This window comes from Peromyscus eremicus, chromosome 8a (genome assembly GCF_949786415.1).
Source record: "Peromyscus eremicus chromosome 8a, PerEre_H2_v1, whole genome shotgun sequence".
In the NCBI taxonomy this organism is placed as follows: domain Eukaryota; kingdom Metazoa; phylum Chordata; class Mammalia; order Rodentia; family Cricetidae; genus Peromyscus; species Peromyscus eremicus.
In genome coordinates, this window is record NC_081423.1 from 46,126,231 (window position 1) to 46,142,634 (window position 16,404).

The 16,404-nt window shown below is 45.2% G+C and overlaps 1 protein-coding gene across 4 annotated transcripts in view; it reads left to right on the forward strand.

The window, feature by feature from the left end:
• The first annotated feature begins 4,574 nt into the window (after positions 1-4,574).
• The window catches only part of Fbxw10b (F-box and WD repeat domain containing 10B), a 31,286-nt gene continuing 19,456 nt past the window's right edge, over positions 4,575-16,404 (forward strand). For 2 of the 4 annotated variants that reach the window (XM_059270907.1, XM_059270908.1), the window contains exons 1-6: positions 4,575-5,301; positions 8,103-8,264; positions 9,976-10,176; positions 10,270-10,397; positions 12,288-12,410; positions 15,037-15,146. In XM_059270907.1, the coding sequence (XP_059126890.1) occupies positions 4,791-5,301; positions 8,103-8,264; positions 9,976-10,176; positions 10,270-10,397; positions 12,288-12,410; positions 15,037-15,146 (1,235 nt within the window). In that variant the 5' untranslated portion in view covers positions 4,575-4,790. The remainder of the gene's footprint in view (positions 5,302-8,102; positions 8,265-9,975; positions 10,177-10,269; positions 10,398-12,287; positions 12,411-15,036; positions 15,147-16,404) is intronic. The other 2 variants (XM_059270906.1, XM_059270905.1) reach the window with 2 other exon arrangements.

The window sequence follows — 16,404 nt, forward strand, 5'->3', positions numbered from 1 at the left end:
AGGAGAAAAGAGAGAGTGAGCAAAGGACTACTTTTGTATTTCTCACAAGCTGTGGACTTTTCTCCAAGCTTGTGGAAGTGTGTGCCAACTGTTTGTATTCCACTGTTCTCTGTCAGTCCCCTGACCCCATTGTGTGGACTTACCCTAAAAAGCAAAGCAAAAAGCAAACTGGACCACAGAAGGCGCTCACTTTGATGCCGTTAGATGTAACTTTAGGCACTGCCTGATTTATTGTTAAAAACATGCGTGCACATTTGATGGGGTACGTTGCACATACACAGAAGTAGGAGGACAACCCGAGGGAGCTGGTTCTCTCCTTCCACCACACTGGCTCCAGGCTAGAACTCGGGTTGTCAGCAAGTGTTTTAATTTACTGAGCCATCGCCAGTCCTAATTTATCCTTAGCCCTTTGAAAGCAAAGTCCATTTGGTGCCATCTTCCAGGATTCTTAGGAACTCCAAGTAAATCTCCCAGGATTGGTGACCAATGATGAGACATAAATGTTCTTATCTCGTTGTCTCAGTCAGTTCTGTGTTGCTAATACAGAACATGGAAGACAGAGCAAACAGTAAAGAAAGTGAACGTGTCATTCACATTTCTGCAGGTCCAAAGTCAGGGGCCTTACATCTGCATCATCTCTGCGTGGAAGCGAAAAGACAAGGAGACCAACCTTGCAGCCTTAACTCTTCGAAAGTGAGCACTTGGCCGGGCAGTGGTGCTTTTAATCCCAGCACTCGGGAGGCAGAGCCAGGCGGATCTCTGTGAGTTCGAGGCCAGCCTGGGCTACCAAGTGAGTTCCAGGAAAGGCACAAAGCTACACAGAGAAACCCTGTCTCGAAAAACAAAAACAAAAACAAAACAAAACAAAAACAAAAGAAAAAAAAAGAAAGAAAGAAAGTTAGTACTAACGTATCCATGACCACAGGGTCCTCATGACCCAAACATCAGGCTCCACTACCCCCTGTTATTGCACTGGGCATCAGGCTTCCAACACCTGCTCTCTAGGGTCACAATCAAGCCACAACACTTTTCAACTTGCTTCAGCATATTTTGATAATGAATGCCTGCAAATCAAACTGATTCAAAGTGTGGCCTTCATAGTGTACAGTATGAGACTAACCTAGAAGAGAACAAGCTGTGTCTTTTGCTCACAAGATACCGATTTAAACAGAAGTGAAAAACCATTTATAGGAGAAGAGAGAAAAGGGAATCCATTCTTTTTTTTTTTTTAAGATTTATTTATTTATTATGTATACAGAAGAGGGCGCCAGATCTCATTACAAATGGTTGTGAACCACCATGTGGTTGCTGGGAATTGAACTCTGGACTTCTGGAAGAGCAGTCAGTGCTCTTAACCTCTGAGCCATCTCTCCAGCCCCTGAGAATCCATTCTTTAAGATGATAACAGAATAATCATGGCTGCATTTGGATTCACTGCCTCTGATTTAACATCTTTTCTTGGCTTCTTCAGCAACTGGGTTCTGTAACATGTGGTCACTCATCTTCCCGATCGTTTCCCATCTGTAGCGGATGGCCTCAGAGCCTCCACTACCTTAGCTTGGAGACTGGAGAAAAGAGGTGTGAGCGTTCCTGCTTCAGATAGACCCCTTCGGTTTTAGTACTAATGCCCAACAGCTCCCCCCCCCCATCTATACCACTCGTGTATCTGGGTGTCGGGGCAGGTGACCCTTGCAGTGAGGGCCATTGTGCCATATGACCCCAAAATTCATATGCACAGCACAGTCTATTCAGCTCACGGAGAGCTAGCCACTTAGGCTTACATTTTATCTCTAGTTTTGGTTTGCTTGGAAATTGTATTCAGAAAGTCCCATTGTCTTCCAGAAAGACCAGATACCAGAAAAGACGAGTGAAAGCAGATCATTTATAAAATACTGAGGATCAGTACAGCAACGCTTGGTCATGCAATGTTAAAATCCTTTCCCCCCAAATCAATAAATTAAGTAGTGATGTTGGTATCTATCTAAAAAAAAAAAAAAAAGCCATGTGTATATAGGCACATACTAACAAGACCAAGACTGGTCTCTAGGCCACACACTACCATTCTTCTTCTCTGAAACCTCTTGAGCCCGGCCCCCACAGTTCAGATCACACTCAGCACCACTGCCTTCCACAGTCCTACTAGGATGGCCCATTAAGCAGCACTTAAAGCATTCAACTGCTTCCCTAACCCAAAGAAAGTCCAAGTTCCTCCCAACAAAAACATGGTCAGGCCTATCTCAGCAACACCCTGCTCTTGATACCAACTTCTGTCTTAGTTTGTGTTTCTATTGCTGTGAAGAGACACCATGACCATGTCAACTCTTATAAATAGACACATTTAACTGGGGTGGCTCACTTACAGTTTCAGAGGTTTAGTCCATTATCATCATGGTGGGACATGGCAGTGTGCAGGCAGACAGGGTGCTGGAGAAGAAGCTGAGTATCCTACATCTTTGATCCGCAGGCAACAGGAGGTGAGGTGTGTCACTGAGTGTGGCTTGAGCATATGTGAGACCTCAAAGCCCACCTCCACAGTGACACACTTCCTCCACACATGCTCCAACAAGGCCACACCTCCTAATAGTACCACTCCCGTTGGGGGCCATTTTCTTTCAAACCACCACAAGTGCTATTTTTGAATACTGTTTCTCATTTCTTCTCTCACATAATCCTGGTATGCCTGAGACATAGATACTGCTTTCTCTGTTACATAGATGGAAGATGAAATGTCTCCAAGATCAGAGAGGTTAAGTAATTTGCCCCAGGCCATACCACAAGAAATCATGATGGAATTAAGCAATGCACACTTACGTCTAAACTGGAGTGACTCTGACTGCTTCTGGATGCAGGTCAGTCTCACAGATTAGAATTCTAATTTAGCCAAACCTTGAAAAACAAGGTACTTTTAGCTGTGGCACTTGTGAGGGTAATCTACCTGCTCTTGTATATTCGGACAGTGTGCTTTGGGCCTCCTTCTTCCTATCTGCCTCCTCTGTGGTGAGTTAGATCTCAGTGTCCCCCCTGCCTGCTCTCCAGTTCTCTCTCTATAGAAGAGGGTGAGCTTTTAGAACTAACCTCATTTGTCCCCAACCCTGGACCCAATATGTGACCACCAGTGCCAGCAACTACAGGAGATCATCTCCACTGCCTTCTTCCAAATGTTCTAGCCTTCGGAAGGGCACTGGAAATCCATCTCATATTATATACCTGAGTAGTAAGGAAAATAATAGCATCACCTTAGCCCATAGAGTTTATCTAAATCTACTTGTTGGCTATAACACGATTGCTTTCCTCCCTTCAGTTCTTCTAAGTGGAGAAACTGAGGCCTGCTCAGAGGAGCTGGGTAGCTTGCACAAGACTGCATAGCTAAGACATGAACCTAGCCTTGTATGAAGGAGGAGAATTATCTCAGCACACCTCAGTGAGTGCTGCTAGGCCTTTTCCAGTGATCTCCACTCTCCATCTTTATTAGTTATCTGAAAAAATTTCCAATCTACGAAAAGCTGAGAGACTAGAACAGTGGACACTTATGTACTCTTCATTCACACCCATTAACTCTCAGAATTTGGTTATGCCTGATGTTGAATATTTTACAAAGCTCAGGGAGAACCTTATTTCCTTCCAGGATGTGAGGGTGAGCAGAAGTCTTCTTGAGGAGCCATATGTACGTGTGTTTGGCCCTAATAATCCATGTCATTACTTCTGGGGGTGTCATAAGTCAGGGCTGAAGGGAAAATATCCTAGATAGCAGGTAAGACATACATTTCATGCTGCTTTTCTTTAGGAAAACACATTATTTAGGGTTTGATGTTATCTTTTGGCTTTTGTAATCCGAGTCTCAGAATGTGTCTCCCATGGATAAACGGAGACTCCTTTAACAATCACAATGACAGTCTCAGAATGTGTCTCCCATGGATAGACGGAGACTCCTTCAACGATCACAATGACAGCAGGATGACAGTTAGCATGTAGTCAGGGCAATGTAAGTGCTGTGCAGTCTCTTAAGTGCTGTGTGTACAGTATCTCACTTAATTCTCACATCTCCTATGTGAAGTGGAAACCATCACGGTCTCCACTTTCAGACAAGGAAACTGAAGAAGATTAAACAATCTCCTGGTGTCCACAGCAAGGAACAGCCATACCCTAGATCTCACAGTCTTCACTACCAAGCCACACTATCTCCCTGCTACATGGGGGGTGACTGAGGCTAGAAGTCAACTCCCGACATATCCTTGGGACAACTGAAACTTCTGGACCAGACAGTGGTTCCCTGCAGATTTCTGTCTAGCACTGAGACGTAATTAAATAACTTACATTGATGTTACTTGTAGGACACTGGAACAGCCCGTCTAATGGCTACAAATGTAAGAAGATCACATCTAAGTTTATATTCATGAATATTTAAAAGTCCTAAATAACAACAACTGAAATCTCTAGACGTTTTTATTTTTAAAAGGGGCTGTGTATATTTTGCATTTGGTTAACAGCATACCTGCTATAGAAATTAGATGACCAGCTCTTCCAGAATATACAGCAACTGTCTCTACTTTTGCAGTGCCAGGCTTAGAAGATTTACGGTAAACTATGTTTCCAAGGAGGTCAGTACAAAAAGCCAGACAGGCAGTTTCTGGGTCAGACCAGTTTTCCATCCATCGAAGTGGCTTCTGTTTTCTCCAGATGCTTATCACTAAGAGGCTCCCAAAAGGCTATTTTTCTGCTTACCCTGCCCCTCTGGTGTTTGGTGGTGTTGCTAACAGACAAGGTTAAAATGAACTGGTCATCTGAGAGTCATGGAAAACATGGAACCAAGACTTAAGCAGGCCCCCTATTTTCGTTGTGAAAAGGGACCCGATTGGGTTCCTGTGTGCCAGAAGTGTGAAACCTGTGTCTTAGCGTGGAAGATCTTTGCTACCAAAGAGTGGTTCAGGAGGGTCAGTGACATATCCCAGAGGAGGTTTCTAGTGAGCATCCTGGGGCAGTTAAATAGCCTGTATTTGTTACACTACTTCCAGAATATCCTACAGACCACCCAGGGGAAGGATTTCATCTATAACAGGTCCCGGATCAAATTCAGCAGGAAGGAAGGGAAGGAGGACGTGGTGAAGTCTTCCTTGAACCAAATGTTGGACAAAACGGTGGAGCAGAAGATGAAGGAGATCCTGTACTGGTTCGGTAACAGCACTCATCGGACTAAGGCAAACTACACGCTCCTGCTGCTGCAGATGTGTGACTCCAAGTTACTGCTCACCGCTGCCGACGTGATCCGAGTCCTGTTCATGAAGGAGTGGAACAGTATCTCAGGTGAGAGCCAAGGGCCCCAGGGACTACCCACAGTGCAGCTTCTGTGAACCTTGTCCCCGATGACACCCAATTGGTTACCGAAGGAGGGACTGCTGAGTGGGACTTCATTCTAGAAAACTATTCGCTGACCAGCACAGCAGGAAGGACAATCCTTTCAACCCTGGGGACTGAGCACAGCTTTCTGTCTGCCTCAGGCCCAGGAATGGCTGGCCCCAGGCTCTGACCACTGCAAGCTGTTGTCATTTCTTGTACTAGGCTTTGACTGGGTGTAGGAGGGATGTGACGGGGAAACTATTTGGCTTCTCAGCTGCTACAGGCAGAAGCCAAGCCAAATAACACAATTTACAACTTGAAAAAGTTTCGTCTTACCATGTTTCTTGCTTAAGCATGAAACCAAATTTTAATAAGACGCTTTAGAGGCCCAAATGTGGCTAATAGTCCAAAATTGCCCAGGGCAATTTCATAAGCAGTGGTTTGCATCTGAGTCTCCAACAGGGCTTGATAAAATAAACTGTGGGCCTCTGCCAGAGCCTGGCCCAGCAGCTGGTCTGAGGTGATGTCTGGTGGGCCTCAGGGGTGCAGGTGTCTGTTTCTGGCTGATACAGACATTGCTGGACCTTGCTGAGAACCTTCTTGGTCCTGAGTATTGACAGGAAAGGCTTGGAAGCAAAAGGAACCAGAAGAGAGGACAGCGACTTTCGACTAGGAGGGTCCCTGAGTGGAAAGGCTGAGGGAGATTAGGGAATGGAGAAGAGGTTTAGCCAGGGCTGGGGAGGAGAGGAGTAGGGGTGGCCACACAGAGGAATTTTGGAGTTTGAGCTCTGGAAGGTGGGTAATTCCCGTCCCCAAAGGATATTTGACTTGTGGTCCTTCTGTAGGCTAATGGAAAACCCTCCCCCACTTTAGAGACAGGGTCTGCTTTTCTTGGCTAGCCTAGAGACTCAACAGTATTCCTCCTCAGTCTCCTGAGTGCTGGGATTACTTACAGGCATGCACCACCATTCATGACTTTCAAAGAAATTTCAAAGCTAGATGACCTAGGATGCAATTAGATCCTCACATATGCCAACTGGCTTTTTTTCCCTTTCTTTTCTTTTTTCTTTTCCTTCCCTCCTCCCTCCCTCCCTTCCTCCCTCCTTCCCTCCCTCCCTCCCCCTCTCTTTCTCTCTTTTTCTTTCTTTCTTTCTTTCTTTCTTTCTTTCTTTCTTTCTTTCTTTCTTTCTTTCTTTTTCTTTCTTTCTTTCTTTCTTTCAACTCTCTCCTTCCTTCCTTCTTTCCTGCTTTCTTTCTTTCCCTTCTTCCTTCATTTTTAAAGATGTGTTTATTTTTAGTTTGTTGTTTTGCCTACAGATATGTATGTGTCCCCTGTGAATGTCTGATGCCTGTGGAGACCAAATGAGGGTGCCAGATCCCCTGGAACTGGAGTTACAGAATGTTGTGCGCTGCCATGTGGATGTGAGGAACTGAACCTGCCTCCTCTGCAAGAGCAACCAGCGCTCTTAGCAACTGAGCCATCTCTCCAGCCCCTCTCTTTGTATCTTTGGTATCAAAGATATAAAGGATGATACAGTTGAGAAAAAAAAATGAGAGAATCCAAGTGCACTAAAACTAAGTTAGGTTAGTGTGTTGCTCCCTAAGTTTCTAATAAAGAAACCAAAGTCTGGGGAATCTGAGCCTTGGGGCTTGGCCATCCAGCATAGCAGCAGAAAGCCAGCATTTGCCCCCAACACATTTCACTGCACCCTGCAATGTGCATGCATATCCCTGGTTCTCTTTCACCGGCTCCATCCCATGCTGTAGACTCAGCTATTTACACTGGGGTTGGATAAGCCTAGTTATAGATTAAGGCCGATTTCTTTGCCTAGGAGAGCATCTCTCTTAAACAGTTAGAGGTTCTGGGGCTGGAGAGACGGTTCAGCAGTTAAGGGAAGGCCCTGCTTTGCAGAGGTCCCACACTGGACAGTTCACAATCTCCAGCTCCAGGGGACCCCATACTCTCCTCTGAACTCCAAGGGCCATCTGCGCTCTAGTACACATATCTCCATACAGACACACAGTTAAAAATGATAAAAATAGGTATTTCTTAAAAGGTAACGTTTCTAATCTGCTGCAAGGGCAGTTACACGTTGAAGGAAATCAGCGAGAGCTTCAGAGAGCCACCCTTCCTGCAGCAGGTCCTTCCACGGCTCCCCCACTCTCTCCTTGAGTACAGAATGCTAGCAACATCTGCAGTGGAGACTGGTGGGCAGAGCCCGGGTGGAGGCTTTCTGAGACTTTTACATGGAAACTCAGATGCCTTGAGTAAAACCAACAAAGCCCCTTGTTTGTGCTGCATGTGTGCTTCTCTCTCTATATATCTCTGTGTGTGTGTGTGTGTGTGTGTGTGTGTGTGTGTGTGTGGTGTGTGCGCACGTCAATTCCAGGACCTCAATATCCGTAGATGCTCAAGTTCTTCTTCATATAAAATAATCTAATATTTGCACAAACCTCCCGGGAATGTTCAGTTACCCCCAGTTCCTTTTTAAAACCGACTACAGACCACATGTGTGGTAGATGTTATGTTGTACTGTGCATGTCAGGGACTAATGACCAAAACTCTGTGCATATCTGCTACAGACATGGGTTTCTTACTTTTGTTTTATTTTTTTCATTTTCAATTAAAGGTTGATTGAATTTGAGAGATTCAGAAAACTGGCTGTATTTAAACCAAACGAGAAAAAAAAACAAGGCCTTTTCTCTCTACTTCATTTCCCTCTCTACACCTACTTCAGGAGCAAACTTGTCTTGGTTTTGTTCACCAGGCCTCCATCAAGACTCCGATGATATCATGTTTTTCCCCGAGAAAAACTACAACCCCGCATCTGACACTTCATACGTCTCTTGGTCAGCTAGACCCAAACCCATGTCGTTCCCGATGTCCAAACCTAAAAGTGGGGCTGAAAATGAGAGAGAAGCAACTACTGGTAAGTCGGGTTCTACCAAGAAATCTAACATAGCACCAGATGAGTTAGACGGCTCACCCTACAGGTTTTTTTTTTTTTTTTTTTTTAACTTTTGGTGGGTCTTTTGTGACTTGATAGCATTCTGGGTCAGAGAACATCTGCCCTTACATAGTTTGACTTAAGATTTCTTTTTTTATTTTTTAATGGTTATGAGGTAGTAAAAACATCTTATCGTGGCTTTCTGAGTCAGTCTTATTATGTCTCCTGGCTGGTCTTGAACCCATGATCCTCCTTGATGTACCCTCTTATCACAATCATAGGCACGTGGCAGCATGACATTATTTTTATTTATGATGACTTTTCCAGGATGCGACCTCACGTGATGTCAAAGGGCTCCTGTATATGAGGTTGGGAAATCTCAATGGAGCTGGAGGTACTGGCAAGGCCTTAGAAGCTGGGGACGTCAGCTGTGAACACTAACCTTCACTTAGCATTATGTGTTGGAGCCGGGTAGTGGTGTCGCACGCCTTTAATCCCAGCACTCGGGAGGCAGAGCCAGGTGAATCTGTATGAGTTCAAGGCCAGCCTGGTCTACAGAGCAAGATCCAGGACAGGCACCAAAGCTACACAGAGAAACCCTGTCTCGAAACAAACACAAACAAAAAAGCATTATGTGTTGGGCTCTTGGATTTTTTATTTTCTCATTTAATTCTCACAGCTGGTAAGGGCAGAAGGATAAAAACCAGTCAGTATTACAACTGATGCTCATGCTTTCCCTTCCGTGGGCTCTCTAAGACACTCCTGAAAACAGATCAGAAAGGAACTTTCTAGAGCCTCTCTCGATTGCTCCCTCTACTCTAGGCCCCAGTGTACTCTCTGTCTCCTGAGCTCTGGTATGGTACACGGTGGCCCTCTAACCTGGCAATTTTAACTTATCATTCTTCCCTCTTTTTAAATTGTTTCAATTTTCCTTCACCACAGCATTGTGTGTGTGTGTGTGTGTAGATACTGGGTGGGTACATGCAGAGGCCAGAGGATTTTCTTAATTGTTCTCCATTTTATTTATTTATTTATTTATTTATTTATTTGTTTGTTTGTTTGTTTGGTTGGTTGGTTGGTTGGTTTTTCAAGACAGGGTTTCTCTGTATAGCTTTGGCGCCTTTCCTGGAACTCACTTTGTAGCCCAGGCTGGCCTCAAACACACAGAGATTTACCTGCCTCTGCCTTCCGCGTGCTGGGATTAAAGGCATGTGCTACTGCTGCCCCATTTCCATTTTATTTTTTGAGGCAGGCTTTCTCACAGAACTGGGAGCTGAGCCCCAGGAGTCTTTCTGTTTCTGCTCTCCCCAGGGCTGGGGTTACAGGCGCAGTGGATCACTGCACCTGGCTTTTAAGTTGGTGCTTGGAATCAAAACTCAGGCCATTATGTCTGTGCAGCAAGCAGTTAATGGACTGATCTCTCTCTCACTGAAGCATTCTTATAGGAAACTCCAGATAAGATGCCATTTCAGTCTTCACTACTATAAACATCTGGAGCTGAAAAGTACTTGTGTGTTTGAATCAGGAGGTTCCGTTTTGGTGGGGAAAGACATTGATTAGAAGATTCAGTGGCCCAGGGGTTTTATTATTTATGAAGATTTATTTGGGGACAAGCTTTGCAGTGGATTTGTTTGGGGACTAGAGTTACTGCAGATTCAACTCAACCATCTACCCTTCTTTGGCTTTGCTCTAGAGGAAAAAGGGAAGAGTTCGCTCCAGTGTATTTCTGAGATGAATAAACAATTTTCTGGAAAAGCGGGTATATTCAGACTGGGAGACGACCCGTGCCATCTGCTGCTGAGCCTGGATGATGTCCAAGTCCTGTCTTCTGGGTCCAGCAAACATCGGGACTTTATACGTTACCTGCCCCTCCACCTCTCCAAGTACATTCTAAGTATGTTGGGCAGGTGAGGGAACTTGGCAGAGATTTCCCAGCTGGGCCCAGCTCTGGGGGTTTCTGGGTCCATCCTCTTTCTTTTTCTCCCAGGAATGCTGGATAAGAACAGTCTGAACAGGTGTTCTTTTGTGAGTCAGCACTGGGCCGCTCTGACCCAGCAGGTCAAGCTGGACCTGTCCATGCACTCCTTCATTCAGAACCAGATTTCTCTCCTGCAGGTACTTTGGGTCTGAAAGGGGTGTGTCTGGGTGTGAAGCTTTGTTTCCATAGGAAGGTTGAACATTTGTGTCTCCCTGGTAGACCCCCAAATGGCTTCCTATCCACACGGGCAGTCACTCCCTGGTGCTCCGGCCTCCTGTAGGTCAACATCTGTCTTTCCGTTGTCAGTGTTTGGTCAGTAGGGACAAATACAGAAACCTTTCAGGTGGTGGGATGGTTCAGTGGGTGGAGGTACCTGCTACCAAGCCCGATGACTTGAGTTTGATCTCCTAAACCCACATGTTGAAAGGAGAGAACAAATTCCTCCGAGTTGTCCTCCGATCACACATGTGCTGGTGTAGACGTGCCCATTCCCTATATACACATACACACAAAATAAACAAGTGGACAAAAAAAATCCTTTTTAAACGGAAATCTTTCAGGAACACAGGGCCTTCCTGACCCTCCGAGGGCTGGGGCTCCAGCCCACTAGCGAGCCGTGTGCTTGTCTAGCGTGTGCGAAGCTCTGGGAACTTTACTTTGTGAAATGGTTGAATGTCATTAACTCACGAAGAACACAATACTTTGCCTTTTCAAGAGTATAATCTATTGTCATTATCTACTGTGAAATTATCACACAATAGATCTCTTGAATCACCATCTCTAGAATCGCAAGATCCCAAACCGAACCACACTTGAGAGGCAGAGAATTCTCCCTCTGCACAAAGAGTTATAGTGGTTTCTACAACCAGAAAGCCACCGATGAACTTCTGAATCAGCTTCGAGCTACCCACTTACTTACAAGGCCCAAACGCAGTGGGTTTAGGTGACCAAGAAGTTCTCTCCAACAGTAAACACCCGAGCATTCCCACCTTTGTTCCTTATCTGAGACTTAGCCCTGAACCCCGGAGTTCAGGCAGTGCCAAAGGGAGAGAGGCAGGCACAGTTAGTGGACCACTGTCAGGACCGCTCCCATCTCCCCTGGGCTTCCTGCCTGGCATTTGGCATTCGCCATTCCTTCTTGATTTGTCCACACACAATCCTGGTGAAACTGGCCAGGCTTGGGCCTTCAGGGTTCGATCATCTTCAGATTTCATCAAGAACTGGTTTCCCTTCTTTCTCCTGGAGAGTAGAAATGAAGAGGAGTCATTTCGTATGTGTGTGTGTGTGTGTGTGTGTGTGTGTGTGTGTGTGCGTGCGTGTGCGTGTGTGTGTGTGTTTTAAATATATATTTAAGACTGCGGATGCAGCTCAGTAGTAGAGTGGTTGGTTCAACCCCCAGCACCACAAAATATTTTTCTTGAGATGATAAATAGCATTGTATGTATTTATCATGTAGGATATGATGTTTTGAAGTATGTGTGCATTGTGGGATGGTTAAATGTCACTAATGAGTGAATCACTTCACCCTGGAGAGAGAGCACTCAGCTTTGCATTTTCAAGAATACAATATATCTTCATTAGCTATTGTGAACTTACCATACAATAGATCTCTTGAACTTACTCCTGTCTAACTGTAATCATGTGCCCTTTGACCACCACCTCTGCCCCCTCCCCACCCGGGAACCACCTCAGTCTCTGGTGATCACTATTCTTTATACTTTTTTTGAGATCGCCTTTGTTAGGTTCCACACAAGTGAGATCATGTATTTGTCTCTATGTGCCTGGCTTATTTCACTCAACATAGTGTCCTCTACTTCCATGCACATTGTTGCAGATGACGGGATTTCCTTTGTATTTATGACTTGTCGTATTCCATTGTGGGCACATGCACACACACAGAGTTTTTTCTTTATTCTTCTTTAACGAATATTTACTTAATTTTATATTTTAGCTATTGTGGATAGTATGATAATAAACACGTGAGTACAGATGTTTTTCTTTTTTCTTTTTTTTTTCAAACCACACAGGGATCCTACACAAGGGGAATAGATCCTAATTATGCCAGCAAAGTCTCTATCCCAGTTCCTAAAATAGTCAATGATGGGAAGCGTTCACGGTCAAAAAATCAGAAGTGGAAGCTGAGAACAAAGGTGAGTTTCATGTCTGGGGTAAGTAGCTGAAAGTGTGGTATTCCTGTTGACCATGGAAGGTTGACATCCACAAACAAGGACAGAGGCTCCTGGGAGGTACCACTCTCTGAAGGAGATGAAAGTTCTGTGTTGCTGCCCACATACAAGTCATTCCTTCTACATAAGCCTTGACATCATCCTCCACTGGATGAGTGGAATTCATTGGGTTGTCCTCTCAGGGGTCTACGTCAATGGCTTTAAGTCATCTATGGCGATTTCAGAGTCTGGGAGCAGGGTCAGCCACGCCTCGGACTCCCCATTGTCCTAGAAGTCCACACACCTCAAGGCTACTTGAGTCGGCTGCTTTGGATTGAGAAGGGCATATAAAGAGAGCTAATGCTTGTCTAGAATGCCAGATTCTTTGCCTCACTACTGGGTTTGTGCTGCTGTTTCATGGAGGGGAGGATCAGTTACCTATAGCTCTCCTCGTCAGCTCTTAGGCATTAATTAATATAGAACAAAGGGAAGAAAATTGGAGCATTGTGCATTTACTATCTAGGCATTGTAGGTACCCCCAAGACCATGAGACTTCTAGTCCATCCGCTCTGTTGATGTTCCATTTATTCTGGAATCTATTCAGTTGGTACTAAAAGGATCCTTTAATGAGGGGTGGTTTGACTTGGGTGCCCATAGGGAACCTGTGGAGGCTAATTTAGAGAAGGTTTACCTCGTGTGTGTAGGGCCAGGCAGAGAACACAGAGAGGAGGTGGTCTGTAAAGGATACCGAGACTGATGAACTGAGAGGAGGCTGCCCTCCCAAAGGCCCAGTAGCTACGCAGCTCCAGCTAATTATGCCATTGAGGACTGTGGAATCTGACTTCCCAGACAATTTTAATTTCCAGGAGAAGGGAAAAATCAGAGTTATGTGAAAGCTCTTGTATTGCCAGATGTGGTGGCACACATCCGAAATCTCAGCTGAGGCAGGATTGCCGAGGCTACATTGTGAGCTCCCAGCCAGCTTGACCTGCCTCAGAAACAAATACAAAAACAAACGATGGAACCTCTTGTCTTTTTAAAAAATGATAGGTGTTTTCACAAACTACGTAAGCTAAGAAAAGACATTTGTGAATCTTATTTACCTGCAAGTTTTTATCTCCAAGTTGGTTCATCTATCTGTTTTGTCAATAAAGAAACTGAGGGTCGGAAAGCTCAAGGACCTCCAGCCAGTTGAGTGACAGAGGCACATGTTAAACACACACACACATACAGACACACACACACACACACACACACACACACACACACACACAGACACAGACACAGACACACACATACACACACACCCCTTTTCTAAGGCTCTTTTATGTCTAACAAGCTCCATGGGCCCCGGAGATCAGGCAGGTTTGCAGATTCTTCTGGAGCAAGACTTTTAGGTGAGCATCTCTGTGTGGTTAAAGCTCAAGAAGCGTGAGCAGAGGGGCGAAGGCATCTGAGCAAGAGTCTAGGACACGGAGGAGGAGGAAGTCTGAACGAGACTTCCTGTCTGGCGCAAACACGATGCAGCTTCCCTCTTGCGACAGTCTCACTTTCTTTCCTACAAGTTGAGCGCGTCTGCTTCCCAGCCTTCCCTGAGGGCTGGGGAGAGGGACGGAAGTGGAAGTTCAGTTCAGTCTTCTACACCAGAATTTTTCATGCCTGGCAGGTTGGAGCCATTCAGAAACGGTGTGGTGAATGGCTGGAGGGAAGGAAGGTGGGAAGCGGGAAGGAAGGATGGAAAGAAGGGAAGGAGGAGAAATGAGACGCACAGGGCATCACCCCTACTGAGACTGATAAAACTCATTTTTCCTCCCCGAGTCTCAGATAAGTCACCTGTAAGGTGATGAGAGTACTGTGCTAGCAAGTGGTCTGCTTTATGAGTCAGCTGCAAGGACAAGGTCGGGTGTCTATGAGCACTGGACTCAAGTGTACCAAGTGCAGCACAGTTTCACCTGTGGTGGATGTTCTGGTGTGTTCTGTGTTATTAGGTACCTGGACTAGAAATACAACATCCCGATTTTGTGAGATGGTTGGTCAAAGGCTGCTGTAATTTGATCTATGACCATGCCTAGGTGAGCATGTCCTTGTGAGCATGTCTGTGTGAACTTGCCTGTGCGAGCATGTTCATGCAAGCATTCCTGTGTGAACATGCCCATGTGAGCATGTCTGTGTGAGCCTGTCCATATGAATATGTCTGTGTGAGCATGTCCATATGAGTATGTCTGTGTGGGCATGTCCATGTGATGCAGTCTGTGTTGAGCATGCCCACGTGAGCATATCCACGTGAGCACGTTCATGTGAGCTTGCTCATGTGAGCTCATTTTCAGTAAAGTTGCGCTCCAGGCAGCACTTGGGATTCAGCCATGAAAGTGCATAGAGCTGAACTGTAGAAAATTCAGAGGCGAAAACATGGATTAGTACCCTTACCTTAGTGTTTTCTCTCACAGGTAACGTTAGTGTCTGCTTATGGGCCTCTCCCCAACAACCCCAAACAGCCGCTATATCCTTGAAGGGAAGAGTCCGTGGGAGATTGGGGATGGGGGGGGGGCAGTGCATCTAGGACTCTGGGTGGAGTGCGTGCCACCTTTGACTCCAACCATCTCTTCTTTAGAATGATTACAACTTGTGGAATGCATACCAGAACCAGGAAACCCAGCTGGTGCAGATGGAAGAGAGGAATGTTTTCTGTGGCACCTACAACATCCGCATTCTCTCTGACACGTAAGCACTGGCGTGAGAAGTTAGATCTCTAGGGACCTTTGAAGTACTCCAACTGGCACTTTAGGCTTTTCTAGACTTTCACTGACTTGGGAAGGCAGCGCTCCTCCACTTAGACCCTGGGTCTGAACTAGCTAGCATAAGATCCTGTGTGAACAACCAATCTGCACCATTCTCTACAGCACGGGACACCCTCATTAATTTTAGATATTCTGACAAAAAAAAAACAAAAAACAAAAAACAAACAAACAAACCCTTTTGTGTAGATGACACACGGGAAATCTTTGGGTCTTTGAAATTTCACTATTGTCTTACTCCAACTTGGGAGCTAATCCATGGAGAAAGGTCCTATAAATCCCAGCCAGTGTACAGAGAAATAAAGTCCCCTGTAATTGTGCCACCAAGAGCCAGCCACCATCAATATTTGTCTCAGGTAGGGTTCCTGTCGGTGTAAAGAAACACCATGACCAAAACCACCTGGGGAGGAAAGGGTTTATTTAGCTTACATATCCTGAATCACAGTCCATTGAGGGAAACCAAGGCAGGAACTCAAACTGGGCAGGAAACTGGAGGCAGGAGCTGATGCAGAGGCCATGGAGGAGGGTTGCTTACTGGCTTGCTCCTCAAGGCTTGCTCAGCCTGCTTCCTTCTAGAACCCAAGACCAGCAGCCCAGGGGTGTCCCCACTTACAATGAGTTAGGCTTTTTGAATCAATCACTAATTAAGAAAATTCCCTGCTGGCTTGCCTACGGCCCTGTCTTATGGAGGCAGTTTCAGTTGAAGTGCCCTCCTCTCAGATGGCTCTAGCTAATTTCAACTTGACATAAACCTAGTAAACACAATAGTGACCTTGAACCTCCACAATAGAGTCTTTGAACACATAGCATGTACTTGAAGGAAATGGGATTATATTATACATTTCTGTAACATATTACAGCAAAACACTCTGGTATCTATTTTAAATATGAAAATGTATTTATAATAATTGTACCATGTGACATCATTTGGATATGCCACAAGAAGTCTTGCTTATTTATTTATTTATTTATTTATTTTGGTAAGGCTGGGGTTTGAAACATGGCACCTCACACATGCTAGGCCTGTGTGCACCTGCCACTGAGGCATAACCGCTGCCCCAAGAAAGCATTTTAATAGTTTATGTTTTGCCATACTTTTGGCCTAGGTCCTTTCTCTTTATTCACAAGGTTCTGTAGAGGCTGCCTGTATTTTATTTTCAGTCTGTGTGGGATAGTTTTACTAA